The sequence below is a fragment of the Artemia franciscana genome, chromosome 15 (genome assembly GCF_032884065.1).
Source record: "Artemia franciscana chromosome 15, ASM3288406v1, whole genome shotgun sequence".
Classification (NCBI taxonomy): Eukaryota; Metazoa; Arthropoda; class Branchiopoda; order Anostraca; family Artemiidae; genus Artemia; species Artemia franciscana.
In genome coordinates, this window is record NC_088877.1 from 33,721,574 (window position 1) to 33,737,465 (window position 15,892).

Here is a 15,892-nt window from a genome sequence, read left to right on the forward strand (position 1 = left end):
CTAGTCTTACTTAAATTTTTATTTACGAACAACATAGCTCAAAAATAAGACCTTTCAGAACGTAATTTTATTCTCAACATCTGAAATAAATTGTAATTTATACATAACATGAACCACATTCAAAGGAAGCATCTGAGATCAACAGGTTGGGTGCTATTCTTGCTCAGACTTTTATTATGAACAACCCAGCACTAGAAAAATATATTTCAGAACAAAATTTAATTCCCACCATTTGAAGACAATTGTTATTTATTTGTTAAACGAAATAAATTTGAAGCAAGAATTGGGTATTAACTTGAACATTCCTGCTTGAACTTTTATTAGGAAATACCCAGCTCAAGAAAAAGACTTTTCGTGAAAAAAGTACATTCCCAACAACTGAAATAATTGTTTATATTTACGCAATATAAGCAATAAATTCGAAGAAAGCACTGGATATCAAGTGTTTGGGGTGCTAATATTTTTTTCAACTTTTTTTCAACTAATATTTTTTCAATATTTTTTTCATTATTAATAGCCTAGTGCTAGAAAAACACCTTTCAGAACATAAGATCATTCTCAACATATGAAAATAATTTTTTTTTCCGACGTTACGTAAGATAAATTCAAATGAAGAACTGGGTATCAACTTTTTGGTGCGTTAAACTTAATCGGACTTTTATTATGAACAACCCATCGCAAGAAAAAAAAGCCTTTTAGAATATAATTTCATTCCCAGAATTTGAAGTCATTTGTTATTTTGGTGTTACATAAAATAAATTCAAGGGGAACACAGAGTATCGACTATCTGGGTTTTATGAATAACCCAACACTAGAAAAGAGTCTTTCAAAACATAATATAGTTCTCTTGATATTTAAAATAAATTGTTATGCCAATGTTACATAGAACAAATTCACAAAAAACATTTTGTATCTACTGTTTAGGATACTAATCTGGCTTACGCTGGTGCCACGGACGGTCCAGCGATAGAAAAAGACCGTTCAGCTTCTGTGACTGTAGGTTTTAATCCCCATTAGCATATTATTCATTTCGAATTTTTGCTTTCTATTATTTGCTATATTTTTGCTATATTATTTACTCCTTTTTTGCTTTCTTTTGCAATGTGCGTATCTATGTTTTTTTTTATATATTTTTTTTTCTTATATTTCTCTCTTTCCATGTTATTTACTCTTTTCTCTACTTTTTTACTTGTAAATATTTTTCCGTTCCAGAGCGAAAATTCAAGTTCGTGCCTTCGCCTTATGAATTTGCTGTCATTAGGATGTCTACGTCACCCGTGTTCACTCGACTACAGCGTGGTCTCTATTCATCACCTATATTGGTAAGTAGTAATGTATGAAATTGAGTTTTCATCGAGGACTGACGCTAATCTCACGAAAAGGAAATTAGATGAATATGAAAGTCGTAGAGTAAATTTTAATGAAATTTTGAATAACCCGATAGGAAGAACACCGAATATGAATTTTGATGAAAATTTAGATAATATTATTGATAGTAATTTTGTGGAGGAGTTTGGGCTATGGGATGTTGGGGCTCGGTGGGAGGATGTCCTCCGGGTTGTGCATTTGAATGCTCAAGGGCTGAATTCTTCCCTGGATGATATACAGCTTATATGTAAGAATTCTCGCCCTGGAATTATTGGTTTATGTGAAACTTTTTTAAATGAAAAGAACCAGCTACTTATGGATATACCCGGATATAATTCAATATTTCTAAATAGAAAGATAGCAAAAAAGGGGGGGCTAGGATTTTATGTATTGAGTAATCTGGCAGTTGTAAGAAGAGATGATCTGTCTATAAACATTGAACGGGTATTTGAATCTCTGTTCATAGAATTGGCTACTAGCTCCAATGAAAAGATAATAATTGGCGAAATATACAGATCTCCAAGCGGATCAATGAAACAATTTATGGAAATATTAGAGATAGTTCTTGGGAAAGTATTGTCTGAAAAGGCAGAAATAATTTTAATGGGTGATTTTAACGCTGACATGATGGATATGTCATCGAGTCAGGCTTGTGATATACTGGCACTAGTAATCTCGTCTGGGTTAACTCCCTGTATAAATATCCCTACACGAATTTCAAACCAATCTGCAACCTTAATTGACAATGTGTTCTCATCTATACATTCTGTAAAAAATGAAGTGCTACTATCAGATACATCGGATCATTTTCCAGTAGGAGTTTTACTTCCACTCCCCCGGTCTGGCCGCCGAATAGTCCCTGATAATAAACCAAGATTCCGATATACACCAGCAAACATCGAAAAGCTCAAAGATGATTTATTCACTGCGTCATGGGAGTTTACAATACCTGAGAGGGTGAGCTTAGAAAATTATAATAAGGCTTTTGATTTTTTTTATGAAACAGTAAAGAAGAAATTTATCCACCATTGCCGAACACCCCAACCAAGTCTTTCTTGGACCCATAGCCTGGACACAGACCCATAGCCCCATGGACTACAGCTGGAATACTAAAGTCAATAAAGAGAAAACAGAACCTTTGGAAAGATATAGGAACAGACCAAGTGATGCTAAATTAGAGACTTTTAAACTATACCGGAAGATGCTTAAAACTCTGATTCGAAAAGCTAAAATTACATATTTTTCCCGAAGGTTTGCGGATTGCGGCAAAAATATTAAGAAAACTTGGGATGTAATTAAGGAAGTTACGCAACCATCGGCAAGACCTAGAAAGCTCCCTAAATCACTTAGTGTTCAGAATCAGCTTTTCTTGGATGAAGACCAAGTACGACATCAGATGACTAAATTTTTTGCTGAGGTTGGGAAAACAACGGCGTTAGGTGTGGTTCCTTCTTCAAGTTCTAGAACTTGGAAGCAGTTCCTCGGTCCTTCCTGTGTAAAGTCAATGGTTCTTGAGTCAGTTACGGAGCAGGAACTGATAACAATAATTTCGTCATTGAAAAATTCTTCATCTGGATTCGACCAAATTCCGGCCAAATTAATCAAACAGATTCTTCCCTCAATTATTACACCACTGTGCCACTTAGTTAACCAGTCATTCAAGCTCGGAATATTCCCTCAGCGTCTCAAGTTGGCACGAGTGATAGCACTATTTAAAGGAGGTGACCGGGAGGACCCGGAGAACTATAGGCCTATATCTCTTCTGTCTGTCTTTTCTAAAATATTTGAAAAGGTTATGCTAAAGCGTTTGCTGAGTTTCCTAGACACGAAGAAGTTTTTTCATCGGCACCAATTTGGTTTTCGGGAGAAGTGCTCAACAGAACTGCATGTAATATGCTTCTTCATTTTGTACGACAGTCTTTAGACTTCGGCCTTATCCCTGCGGCAATATTCCTTGATGTGAAGAAAGCTTTTGACAGCCTCACACACGAGATACTTATTGGTAAGTTGTCGCATCAAGGTGTTCGTGGAGAAGCTCTGTCCTGGTTTTCTTCATTCCTAACTGGCCGATCCATTGCAGTTAAAGCTTCTGATGAGCATATTCCAGTCGAATATGGAGTGCCACAAGGCTCAGTTCTTGGGCCATCCCTTTTCCTCATATATGTCAACGACCTCTATCGACTATTTAGCAACCCACGATCTGATTTCTGTTGTCATTTGTGCCAGAAAGGAGATGCTGTGGTTGAAGCCTTGGATACGCCTGGTCAACATGAAGAACTCTTTGCATTCGCCGACGACACCACCCTGGGGGCTGCAGCACCTGATGAATCATCTCTTATCCTCAAGCTACAATTGATGGCAGAAAATATATATCGTTGGTTTGATGCAAATTTGTTAGCTTTGAATGTAAAAAAATCGTTTCTTCTTATATTCTCCCGCATAGGCAAAAGCTGCCCTACAGTGACAGAGCTTAAAACATCTAAGGGATCCATATCCCGCCCAGCTGACCGGTTTATTCGATTCCTTGGGATACTTCTGGATGAAAATCTATCTTTCAAACGGCATACTGAGTCAATGAGATTAAAGGTTTCTCGAGGCCTTGGAATTATTCGAAAGCTGAAGCGAGTCTTTCCTTTCTCTATCCTTCGTCTATTATATTTGTCTCTTATTTACCCTTATTTATGCTACTGCTCGTCAGTGTGGATGTCAACATTTCCATCTGTACTTACACCTTTACATAATCTCCAACTGAAAGCAGCAAATTTCTTCAGTCTACCACCCATATTTCTGTTGGAACTTCTGAAGATTAAAGATGTTCATACATTACACCTCTCTTTCATTGCGTTTCAGTATTTCCGTGGAGACCTTCCATCAAGTTTTTCCGGGCTTTTTGAAATTGTTCGAAATGTCAGTCCTTATGAAACTAGAAACAAGGATGATGTGCTAGTGCCATCCACCCCTGCAGTGCGCTCGGACTTTGGTCTGATAGTTGCTGTCGGACGTGCCTGGAATTCCATTCCTGTTGGGATTCGACGGTCCTGTACCATAGGATCCTTCAAGAAACGGTTGAAGAATTTTTTAATCAAAAAAAAATAAATTAAATTATAATATTGATCAGTTATTTATATTGTTTAGTTATCAAGATTTAATTTATTTATTTAATTATTTAGATTGAATTTATTTATTTAGATTTGGGTGGTGTGAGTGTTGGATCCTCGATGTATATATATATTTTTTTTTATTTATTTATTTTTTGTAAGTAGGTGGTGCGGAGACCGGTTGTACTCGGGTGAGGATTGGTGAGTAGACTCTAAATATATTTTAAGTGTGAATGTAATTAATAGTTATTTATGTTTTGTTTTGTTGGTTTTTTTTTTCCCAAATAACGGGCCATTGAGCCCTTTGGGATATTTTTTGTTTATAAATGGATGGATATTGGTAATAAAAGGAACTTGAACTTGAACTTGAATGTAATACCATTTGTCGAGTTTGCATGTAATAACAATAATCATGCTAGATACTTACAGATCAAGTCATTGATACTTCTTACATTATCGAAACAGCCTGGTTGGACTCGGCCACCATTCACGAAGAAATCAGTATGACCGATTGGATCAAGAAACGACAAACCTCCTTCAAAAAGTGGTCCTGAATTCGTGTGAATTACATCAATGAAATCAGCGTCACTTGGATCAAGGCAACGATCAGTATTTGTAAAGCTGAATGAGGGTAAGGCGGGATCCAGTCCTAACGAAAACATTTACATAATTATACAATCGCTGTGTATTTCCAACGTTTTCATTTTTAAGACGTCCTACAGGCCTTAAAAAGTGTTATTGTTTGGCCAAAATGTGTCTACCTTGTTCCTCAGTCTTTCAAACAAGATTACATTTGCTTGAAAATAATACGAATTCACTTAATGATTCGTCAAGATTGACCCATGAAAATGGTACCCTGCCCTGAAATTGCTACAGTCATATTATTAAAAAATTCTTTTATTACTAAATGATGAAGAATGTTAAAAACGGTTTAGTTTTTAACACCCCTAGTATTGTATTTTTTTTTAAATTTATTATAATTCCGAAAAAGTTGTTATTAAGTATATTCAGTGTGCTTTACAAAAATACGACTAATTTTCAACATACATAAAAAAAAATTCCTCAGTAGTAAAAATCTTATATTCAAAGCCCAAATTCTTGTAAGAAACTGTTTGAAACAAAATGTATTAGACAAAAGTAACTGGTAACCTTGTTACATGGACAGATTCAACATATAATTTTACAATAGCTACATATATCAGCTCTAAGCCCAAAAAAGTGTTCGTCCGGTACAAAATGTGTTTATTTTGTGTTTATCAAGTGAAAGTATTATGGTTAGAAAGCGACTTAAAGCCATAAGAAAATAAAAACTAGGACTAAGCTAGTACGTCTAAGAACTATGATTACAACTTTCCTGATTGTACTTACACTCTCATTATTCCGATTTAAATTGACAAAATAAAAAATAAAATATCTTTTTCTTACACAAAAACTGTATTTAACTCAGATTAAATTTATAACTTCATTGCATACATATGTTCTAGTTCTGAGCCGAAAGTCTGTTTATTTAATTAAGAATTTAATGTGACTGAAAAGTAAATTACAGAGACAACACAAAAACAACTAATAAAGATCTTCCGAAAGGCTAACCATAAGATTAGAAAGCAATCTATATTAACATTATATTACAATTATACTAACAATTTTATACTATTGCTACATTCGTTCTGAGATCACACTATCCATAAATGGTGAATGAAAAAATAGGTTTTTTTAAGGGGATTTAATTTTTTGGACCTTTCGAACAATTACTTTGTCTTTTTCTTTCTTTTGTTTAGCGGTAAAGAAGATGTGGACATTATCTTGTAATCTCTTAAACAAGCTTTGAAATCTAAGACCTTTTTAGGTAAAAAAGATGCTTGATCAGTACGAGATAAGCTTCAGAATTTACTTCCTTTATTTCTTTGGCTCTCATCTTTCTACGCCAATTGTGCCAATCCCCCTCAAGAGTCTATCTCCTTATAGCTGCTTTGCAGCTTCTCTGAGTAAAAAACTCTCTGAATAAAAAATTCGTGTCCATACGCAAGTCATTACTGCCTAATTGTGTGTCTAATGCTTCATAGTGCTCCAGCTCACTTTTTTTGAATGTCTTAAGAGGATGCAAAACCTCTAAAGTTTTTTTTATTCTGTACGGCCAAACTATTTAGAACTGATTGGATGGTCATGTCATAGCTCACAAAATGGTTTTTATGGGATTGAATGGCCTTAAGGCACAATTGATTACCAGAAGAGAAATACATGTTTCAACCTGCACCTGTCCTGTAATTAAGAAACAAAAAAGAAATAATTACCTGAAATTCTTGACACAGAGCCACTGACAGCGGCACCGACAGCACCAGCAACATGTGCACCAAGACTAAAACCAATGACATGAAAATCCTTAATATTTGCACCATTTGCTACAAGTGAATCGACGAGAGACGCAGCGTAAGCTCCAACGTCGACAACAGCATAAGCAGAAGAAAAGTAGTCGAATGACGCAGCGTCTATTCCCCAATCAATGCTGATGACATTATAATCTCCTTGGCTGAGAAGAGCTGAATTAAATTTTTTTGATTAGAAAAATGAATAGGGAAATGTACTTGAAATTTTAAAGAGCCTTGGAACTTTTCAAGAGTATTTTGGTGATTCCTATAGTTACCAACTGAAAATTAAAACAAATTTTAAATTTTAACTGTTTCATAACGGTCAAGTAAAATTTAAAGATACAACCACATCTTCAATAATTTGTCGTCAAGTTTCAAGTCTACAAGCTTCAAGAGCATAAACTAATAACATATCGGAATGCTTCCATCTCTTCTATAAAACTTTTTGTCACTAATAATGATTAGTCTGCTTACAATAAGCCTATTTCTATATACGAGTACTAAGAAAGTTTTTTGGCCTTGTGGATCTAATTAGTGGAGCATAAGATTGAGCTAATGCCGAGATTTAACTAGCGCTAGTTTGAGCCAATTTACATTTTTGTTGAAACCTTCTGATTGCCAGAAAAATTCTATGAAAAATTCTGACCGGCTCATATCAGCGCTACCAAAACACTGGTATCAGTAAAATGTCACTGTGAATGGGCCTTCAGACTCCGCTGGATATCGGCCAGGTAAAAATTGATCAACTTCAACCGATGAAATGGTTTAGAAAAGCAAAGATCTTATACTAGTTTCGAACGTATACCCCAGTACCAGTTTCATTTATAAAAGCTTTAGTTTCATATCAGAGTTTCCAGTTGTTTGATTTACTCTGAAAAAGACGAATCTAAGCAAAAAAAAAAATGGAAATTGACATCGAGATAAAACAGATAAGCTAATAAAAGATTGGGAAGCTCTTTGAAACAGTTTTGTCTAAAATAACGATTGATTCTCTTAAACTAGTACCAACTCTTAGGATGCTTAGGGAAGTTATATGGCTAGTAGATTTTACTTAGACATCCGTCTCTTTTCAATTCTCTAACTTCGACTAACAAAGGGTTTAAAAGTTTGAAGATCTTCTGTTAGTTTAAAAACCCCAGGAACCCCATCTACATTGGTTTATAAAAGCTTCTTAAAATTCTATCAAGGATTAATCTTTTTGTCTTGTTGGGTTCCTTTTCAAAAACTCGTATCCTGAAAAAAAGGACTTTTTGGATATAGATTCAAAATAGAACGACGACCAGGAAAAGACCATCATCATTTTTCACTCTGATGAAAAAAGGATAGGCTAGATTATTCACACAAAATGCATAAATAGAGGAAAGATAGCAACATTCAAGGAATTCTGGGGAGGACGTTGAAGTAAATAAAAGACACAGCTAATTCAGGTTATAAAGAAGTCACATCTGCAATGTCTCGGGAAAAGGTAAGGGTCTTAACTTTAAACTTTCAGGGAATATTAAAGGAAGTTTTTGACGAAATAAAGAGACTCTGTGAACCAGGTTGTGAAAGAGACCCATTTGTAATATCTCAGGAATGACTAAGGGTGTTGAGTTTTTCAAAGGTTATCAGGTGTTAAGGGTCTTGAGTATATGAAAAACGAACAAGGGTCTTAAGAATCAGAAAAAGGGGAATGCTGAGAGGGTTGTTGAACTAAACTAAAAGAAACAACATACGCCCCAGTCGTCAAAAGGGCGTATCTGCAATACCTAAAAGACAGCTAAGGGCATTATTTTCGAAATTTTAGGGTAGTTGAATTGGATGCAGAGCTAAATAAAAACATTTGGTTTGTGAGAAAGGTGTATCTCATAGGCAATGTTGAGGGGGTTGTTGAAGTAAATCAAAAGACACTACGTGCATCCACGTTTGGGGGTTGTTGAAGTAAATCAAAACACTGCGTGCATCCATTTTCTTAAAAGGGCATATGTACCAGATCACACGAACAGCTCTCGGTGTTTGCTTGAAACTTTTAGGGAATGTTGAAGAGGAACCCGAACTAAGTCAAACGTCATATTGCATCCAGATTTTCAAGGTGGGCAAATCTTTAATACCTTAGGCATTGATAAAGGTATAAATTAACAGCTTAAGGGGCACACCTGAAAATTTTAGGAAACATTGGAAAGGGAATCATGAAAACTTAAAATTTTGACTTGCGGGATAGAGAGGATTTGAAATGAACAATGAAGGTCTGAAGAAAAAGGTGGTTGTATTGATTCTTAGAGCAAAATATTCTTTTTTTTTTATATCGAACCGCTCTAAACTTCAACCGCTAATAACTTCAAAATACCTAAGAATTCCAGGGAAAAATATCGTTGTATATAAAACAGCTAATCTACTTTAATTAGCTCTTTTCAGTATTCTTGGTTGTTATGATAATATTTTTGATTTTTCTATTCTTTATTTTTAATATTATTTTAAATAAAAATACACTGTTCGAAATAATAACCGTTTTCAATAAAGCCCCAATCAAGGCCGTATCCAGGATTTTTTTTTTCGGGGAGGTAGGGGGGTTGCAAAAAACTTAAAAAAAACGCATATATTCATTTTCGTCAGTTTTTACGAGTCGGACAAACATTTCGGGGGGATGGACAAATACCCTACCCTCCTACCATCGTATATACGGCCTTGGCCCCAATGAACAATGTTCAAGTATCTGATGACCCATTTGACTACTACAATAAACTTTGGTTAAACTGAGGATATGATTATGCCACTTTTAAACTTGTCTTCACTGATTCAGGGTAATTTTGTGTGTTTTTTAATCTATTAGAATTTTATAATCTTATTTGTTATTTATATATTTGCAACCCCCCCCCCCCCCTCCCAAAAAAAGAGAAAAGGATAAAGAGGAAAGATTTAGATTTAAGAGTCGTCTGCCAATAGAAACGTCCTAATTTCCTAAGTATAATAATAATGTTCAATTGTTGGGTACTTTTGGTATTAATCCATGCTTAGAGTATTGGGGGCTTAACTTAAGTTGGACTGAAAAATCATAAAATATCCCAGAAATATATTCGACCATTGCTGTGAATTTTTATATGAAATTTATGAGTACGTAACCACCTCAAATTTTGTTTTTGGGTGCTGTAAGGCATTTAAAACAGCGAATATGATTTTAGATTAAGTTAAAACTACAAACCGTCTTTCATTTCAATGACAAACATGTCTAGGCCATTTTGATTCCATCCGTGAGCTATAACTTTAGTCTTTCTACCATTGTCAAAGTTCAATCCAAAGTGACCAGGATGAATGTTTTCATAAGAGCTTGGATTGTCCCTAAATAAAAAGAAGATAAATACAATAGAATCAAATGATAATAAACAATTTATTTATATTCACTTTTTACTTAAAACTTCCCTTGAAAGAAATTTTTACTTAAGTATTCCTTTGAAAATTTAACATAAACTAACAAATATCAGGGTGAAATTTTTTCTTATTCCTAAATTGTTGGCACCAGGTGCCTCTAAGTAAGATTTGTCGCTGGTCTTTTACATCGTTTCATTACGAGATCTCAAAGGACTATCAAATCTTGAGATGAAACGTAACCAGATAAAAGACACTTTTCTGTGTGGTTATCCCAACAGATGCCAAGGGACTCTACAGAAAGGTACATTCTTCAAATGGAGAAAAGAGGCGATGCCCATCCGGCGCAATTGAGGTGGCGCTCCAGCATAGAATGGACCTACGCAGAGTTTTAAGCAGAGCATTCTTATGACCTCACATCTGTGCATAGTCAAACACACCATAGCTAGGAGATGATCAACACATACGCGATGAATAGAGATTTCTTATTAATCTTTCCTTTTCTATTGGTTTGCCCGACATTCTCCATATCTTAAGATTCATAGATCTATACTTAAATCAGCTTGGCTTAAAAACATATATGACACATACAATATGCACAAGAGAAGACAATTAATGTTTCAAGTTTTGGTTGTTTTTCGTCTAGATATCAAATTTTTTTGTTTTTTTTATGTTTTATGAAAAAGGCTTACACAGTATATGCAGATATCCGTAGAACAACAGTCGAATAAACTTTGCCCGAAGGTAAAAGAGATAATCCCTAAATGGTTATTATTTGAATGACCCAGAGTGTCTCCTTTTTGTGTCTGAATGATCCATCTTGTTTAATTTATTCACACCATAAAAAACTGGTATCGTTCCGCGTACAATGAAAGTCCTACAGTCCCCTCTCTCCCTTCTGCCACTCATAAAACAGGAGCATTGTGAAGAAGACAGCAGATCTCAGAAAAAAAATTGATATAAAATATGTAAAACGGAGAAGTAAGTACAATCATAGCCAAACCTAAGAGAAAGTTTTTTTTTTGTTCTACAGTCCTTACACCGAAAAATGTTTTTCGCTTCCAATATCTTGTCGTTACCAAGGTATATATCGCTAGTTATGAAAAAAAGCGAAAGTAACTGGAGGGGAATCATGCCCCTCCAGTTAATGGTCTCATCCCCGAAAATCTCTCTTTTTTGCATTCAATCTTTGAAGATTTATTGGAGACTGCTCTCTAAGAAACTCAACCTAGACCAGCGTCTGGTAAATCAAATAATGCTTTCAAACCACAGCGTAGAAAATGTGCATTTTAATAGCTCGCTCAAATATATAATACCTAAGTATATTATGTACCCGCGTAGTTGCAATTCAGCAACATGAATAAGGGTTGAATTTCGCATGGACCTGATTACTGGCCACTCTTAGTAAATTTAAATATCCATAAATTAAATGAATATACTTCTCGAGTCATGGTCGGTAATACCTTTCTCCTCCCAATGATGTAGATAAAATAGGAAAACTTGACAGAAAGGCCTTGACATGAAGGCCTACATTCTCCCATGCTGTTAAGCCTTGAACCCTTTAGATTTTTACTGATCATGCTGATCTTCTGATTACAAAAACTTCTCCTAAATAAAAACTAAAGCAAATCATCGCTGATAGTTACATATTGAGTTTATTTTTATTTTAAATCACTAAAAGCAATTGTACAGCTTGTGATTGTGATGATGAAAAAAAAGTTTCTTTTTCATCTTTTTTATTGTAAACTTTATGAAAACGGTAGAATGCAAATTCAATCAAATTACAACAGTTCTCTGACTCTGAAATATTCAACATTATCGTTATTTGGAATGCTAAAGAGAATTAGCACGTGATTTTCCCATATTTGATTAAAACAAAATGACTATTGAATAAAGTTTTTCTCCTTTTTTTTCTTCTCTTGTAGACATTTTCGTTCTTTTCTCCTACATCTAAATTTTGTAATCGAATATTTCCTGTTTCTTGTTTATCTATTGCTTTGTTCTTTTTAATTTTTTTTTTTTTGCTTTCTAAAAATGTTTTCTCTATTTTTTAGATAGTAAAATACTCTCTACAGTTTAGTCACTAAATAAAATCCTTTATTTATCAGCAGTTGGAATTCTTTTGTAATTTGAATTTTTCATGTTTAAAATTTGGCGCAGGTAAAAGCAGGTAAAATTTGGCACAGGCATGTTTTTACTGGGTGATTTCCTCCAGGTTAAATTTTGAACGGGTTGAATCTTGTGAAGCTTGACTTTTGTGTGATTTAAATTTTGTGATTGAATTTTCATTTGGACAATTACTACCAGGTGAGGTTTGAGTTTCTTTGGCTGGGCTCCATATTCTTTTGTTAATTTTTTCCAGGGCGATTGGTTGAATTTTAGAAGGCTTGAGTTATCTTTAATTTAAATTTTTGTCTTAGGTTGAATTTTCATTTTGTTTAATTTTTACTCCGTTGACTTTTACGAGGCTTGAGGGTTGCAGCGTGGGTTGAATTTTCTTTCATTTAATTTTCCTCGAGAATTTACTTGGGCTGAATTTTGGAAGGCTCGAGTTTTGTAAACATAGCTTACCTTGTCCAGAGATAAAAGAAGACATTATTGGGGTTAAACTTCGGTACCGAGTGAATGCGTGCAGCGTTTCCAACTTCTACTCTTTGAGAATGTGAAACAGGACTACCTATATTCAAAAAAAAATCTTGATATAAAAGGAATCAAATACATATCCGAGCAATTTTTGTGACTTTTAATATTTTATTTTTTAAGGCGCGCGGGGGATGGGGGAGGAGCACAAATCCTGAAAACAAGGTTAGAGCTAAACAAAAGTAAAATAAGACTTCCCCTGCAAAACAACATCTTAGGTTTTAATCTTCTCCCCTAGTACATTAGAAGGGGTTTGAAAAACCCCCTCCCCTTCCAAAGAAAGTCTTGGGAATACTTATTGAAACGCTCAGCATAGGTCAGGAATTTATGGGTCAATTTAAAATAAAAAAGACAATAGATGATAATAACCAAAAACATTCTCTTTATAAAGGTTTTGGATAGACTTTATCCTTACGTACAATGTTTATGTATATAGATATATATGTCGCAGTAAGGTAACTGTATCAGTCATTTGATGAAATGTCTAGCTTGTTCTTTTTTTAAGGCCCAGTGGATGACAAAATATATAAATATGACGACTCTAAGTTGTCGTCACTAAGGCCGTACCTGGTATATTTACACGTTTGGGGGAATCGTCAAAAACTATAGGCCAAACTGTTCTCGAAAGGTGAATCAGTAGATAATGTACGTCAGAGGATTGATGTGCGATTGATCATTAATTACCATGCTGATTTACCCTCTGAATGCAGCTCGGGAATTTATTTTTGGCAACTATTTAAGTAGATTTAGAGACCCTTTGGCGTAACAGCGACAAAACGTAAATATTTATTTTTACGGGCACATTTAAAATAAATTTAATTGACACGGTGAAAATCAGATTAAAAAATATATTCTTTTGACATAGGTTAAGTTGGAGCTACTTTGGGCCGCAGATCCATTCCGGCAGTTCACGGTACTCAACAGCTTTTCCCTATTTCGTTATCTACTGACACTTTACAAAATCCAAGGGGCAAGGCTGTGTCCAAGGGGGTAGTGGGTTTGAACCTCCGCTCCCCAAAATGACTGTCCAACTCGCAAAAACATAATAAAAACAAATATAAACAAATTTTTGATGCGTTTTTAGTTTTTTGTAAAAATCGGGAAAATAAACCCTTTTGCACCCCCTCCTACCCCCCCCCCCCAAAAAAAAATATCCTGGATGCATCTAGTTTTGTCACCGTACTATAATATAAATATAGAATGGTACAAATATATAGACTATAAACGTACATATTTCAAAGCTCACAAATAGCATGTCGAATGAAAATAAGTTTCCTTTGCAATAACAAACATGTACCCTGCGTTCTATAGACTTATTGCATTTGATTTTTAAAAAAGAGACTTTTTGCATTTGACTTTTGTAATTTTTGGCGTTCAAAAGACAATGATAATAATTGAAATTGTGTTTAATAGCGCTAATTTCAACCTACTAGATTAATCGTTGCTTATAATGTTTCAGACCTCAAAGAGCTGCAATGCGTTCTTTTCTATCTAGAAAAATTATTGATGTATTTATCTATTAGGATAAATCAAATATATTTTAATTTATCCATAGCATTAGGTTTAAATGATGCTTTAAATCTTATGCTTTAAACCTACCTATTTTAAAAGATGCTATGGAACTGCACGATTTTTAACACTAATTATTTTTTTTCAACTTTAATTTTAATTATTGGGAGTATAGAGAGGGAAATTTTGGTCTTTATGATCTTTATTTCAATTTCAAATCGTCCACGCAAAATTAGTTTTTACTGTCTGAATGGTGTTCAGAAGAGCACAATGATTGCACTAATTAATTAATTAATTATAATTGATTACAGTAAGCTATATTGAACGTGGGGATAGCTTCTGAAGGAAATGAGCCCACGGAAATTCGAAGAGCCAATGTGATGTAGAACACGATTTTGATAGTAGCCCGTTTTCAAACAACCCATTGAGGAAGCCGACTTTCGCTTCCCTAAAATAAATTCTGTAAATAGATACAGTGGAAATATTCTTAATTGTAGCATTATAAGGTTGGAAATTTTATTGTGGGAATTAAATAAAATTGTTGTGGCTGAAAAATTAGGTATGATTGAAAAATAGGTATAAACATAGTTCTATAAAAACAAAAATGTAAACTGATCCAAGTAGTGGCTCAAACGAGAAACTACTTAAAGTTGGCACTGCCCCCCCCCGACTCCTCAAAGTTTCAATTCTCGCTCATAAAAGTATTGTTTAAGACACTCAGACGGTCTAAAAGGGAGAAGGGGGCTAGAGAATGTTTTGTTGGGGTTTTTTTTTCGTAGCTTACTGGGCATTTCCATGTATCGCAAAATTTTCGGTTGTTCGGACGTTATAACCAATATAAATATTATTGCCACAGCGAGAAGTTGTTGACAATATTAAATAGAACGTGCAACTTCAACCGGTTATACGCCGTTCAATTTGCTTCTATATTTTTTTGCAGCGGAGCAACGACACATCTTCCGTAATCTAGGATTAAAAATAAAGGTCTAAAGGGTCTAGGGTAAAAAAAATAGGTGGTCCCCAAACAGGCTGGGAAGAGGTCTTAAGGGGGGAATTTAGAGAATCTATGGGGTTAAGAGTGGAGTTTTGAAAACATTGGGGCGGTGTAGGAGCTTCCATTGCTGTCTTAGCCTTAGGTGGCTTGGTGCAGCAGTCGCTAGTCGTAGTAGTACAAGTAACATGCCAATGAGGTTTTCAATAATTTTTTTTCAGATATTAAGTAATGCACTGGTAATACAAATGAAATTTTGAGAGGTAATTTTCTCTTGGAAAAAAACAATTCATATTTTACGTAAGATTATAGAGGCGAATATTATTTTTTATCAGATGTAAAAATAATTGAACTTCAATTCAATCGCCCAGCTTACAGAAAAAAATAACAAAAATAAAGGGAAGAGGAAAACCTACCTAGCGCAAGATTAACAAGACCGAAAAAAATCCAAACTCTGATCATCGTTCCGCATTTAGATTTCATCTCATTACCTAATGAATAATGAGCATATTTTTATAGCTAAATCTTATCATTAAATTTGTCGTATGACAATTTGGAAATTTCAAAAGATGCGTAAA

At 34.5% G+C, this 15,892-nt stretch overlaps 1 protein-coding gene across 2 annotated transcripts in view; it reads right to left on the minus strand.

Moving 5' to 3' along the window:
* Positions 1 to 15,825, minus strand: part of LOC136036390 (pancreatic triacylglycerol lipase-like) — a 29,216-nt gene extending 13,391 nt beyond the window's left edge. For both annotated transcript variants that reach the window (XM_065718574.1, XM_065718575.1), the window contains exons 1-5: positions 15,727 to 15,825; positions 12,746 to 12,847; positions 10,011 to 10,147; positions 6,758 to 7,003; positions 4,894 to 5,115 (exon numbers count right to left, since the gene is read on the minus strand). In XM_065718574.1, coding sequence (XP_065574646.1) covers positions 4,894 to 5,115; positions 6,758 to 7,003; positions 10,011 to 10,147; positions 12,746 to 12,847; positions 15,727 to 15,797 — 778 coding nt within the window. In that variant the 5' untranslated portion in view covers positions 15,798 to 15,825. The remainder of the gene's footprint in view (positions 1 to 4,893; positions 5,116 to 6,757; positions 7,004 to 10,010; positions 10,148 to 12,745; positions 12,848 to 15,726) is intronic.
* Between the last annotated feature and the right edge of the window lie 67 nt (positions 15,826 to 15,892).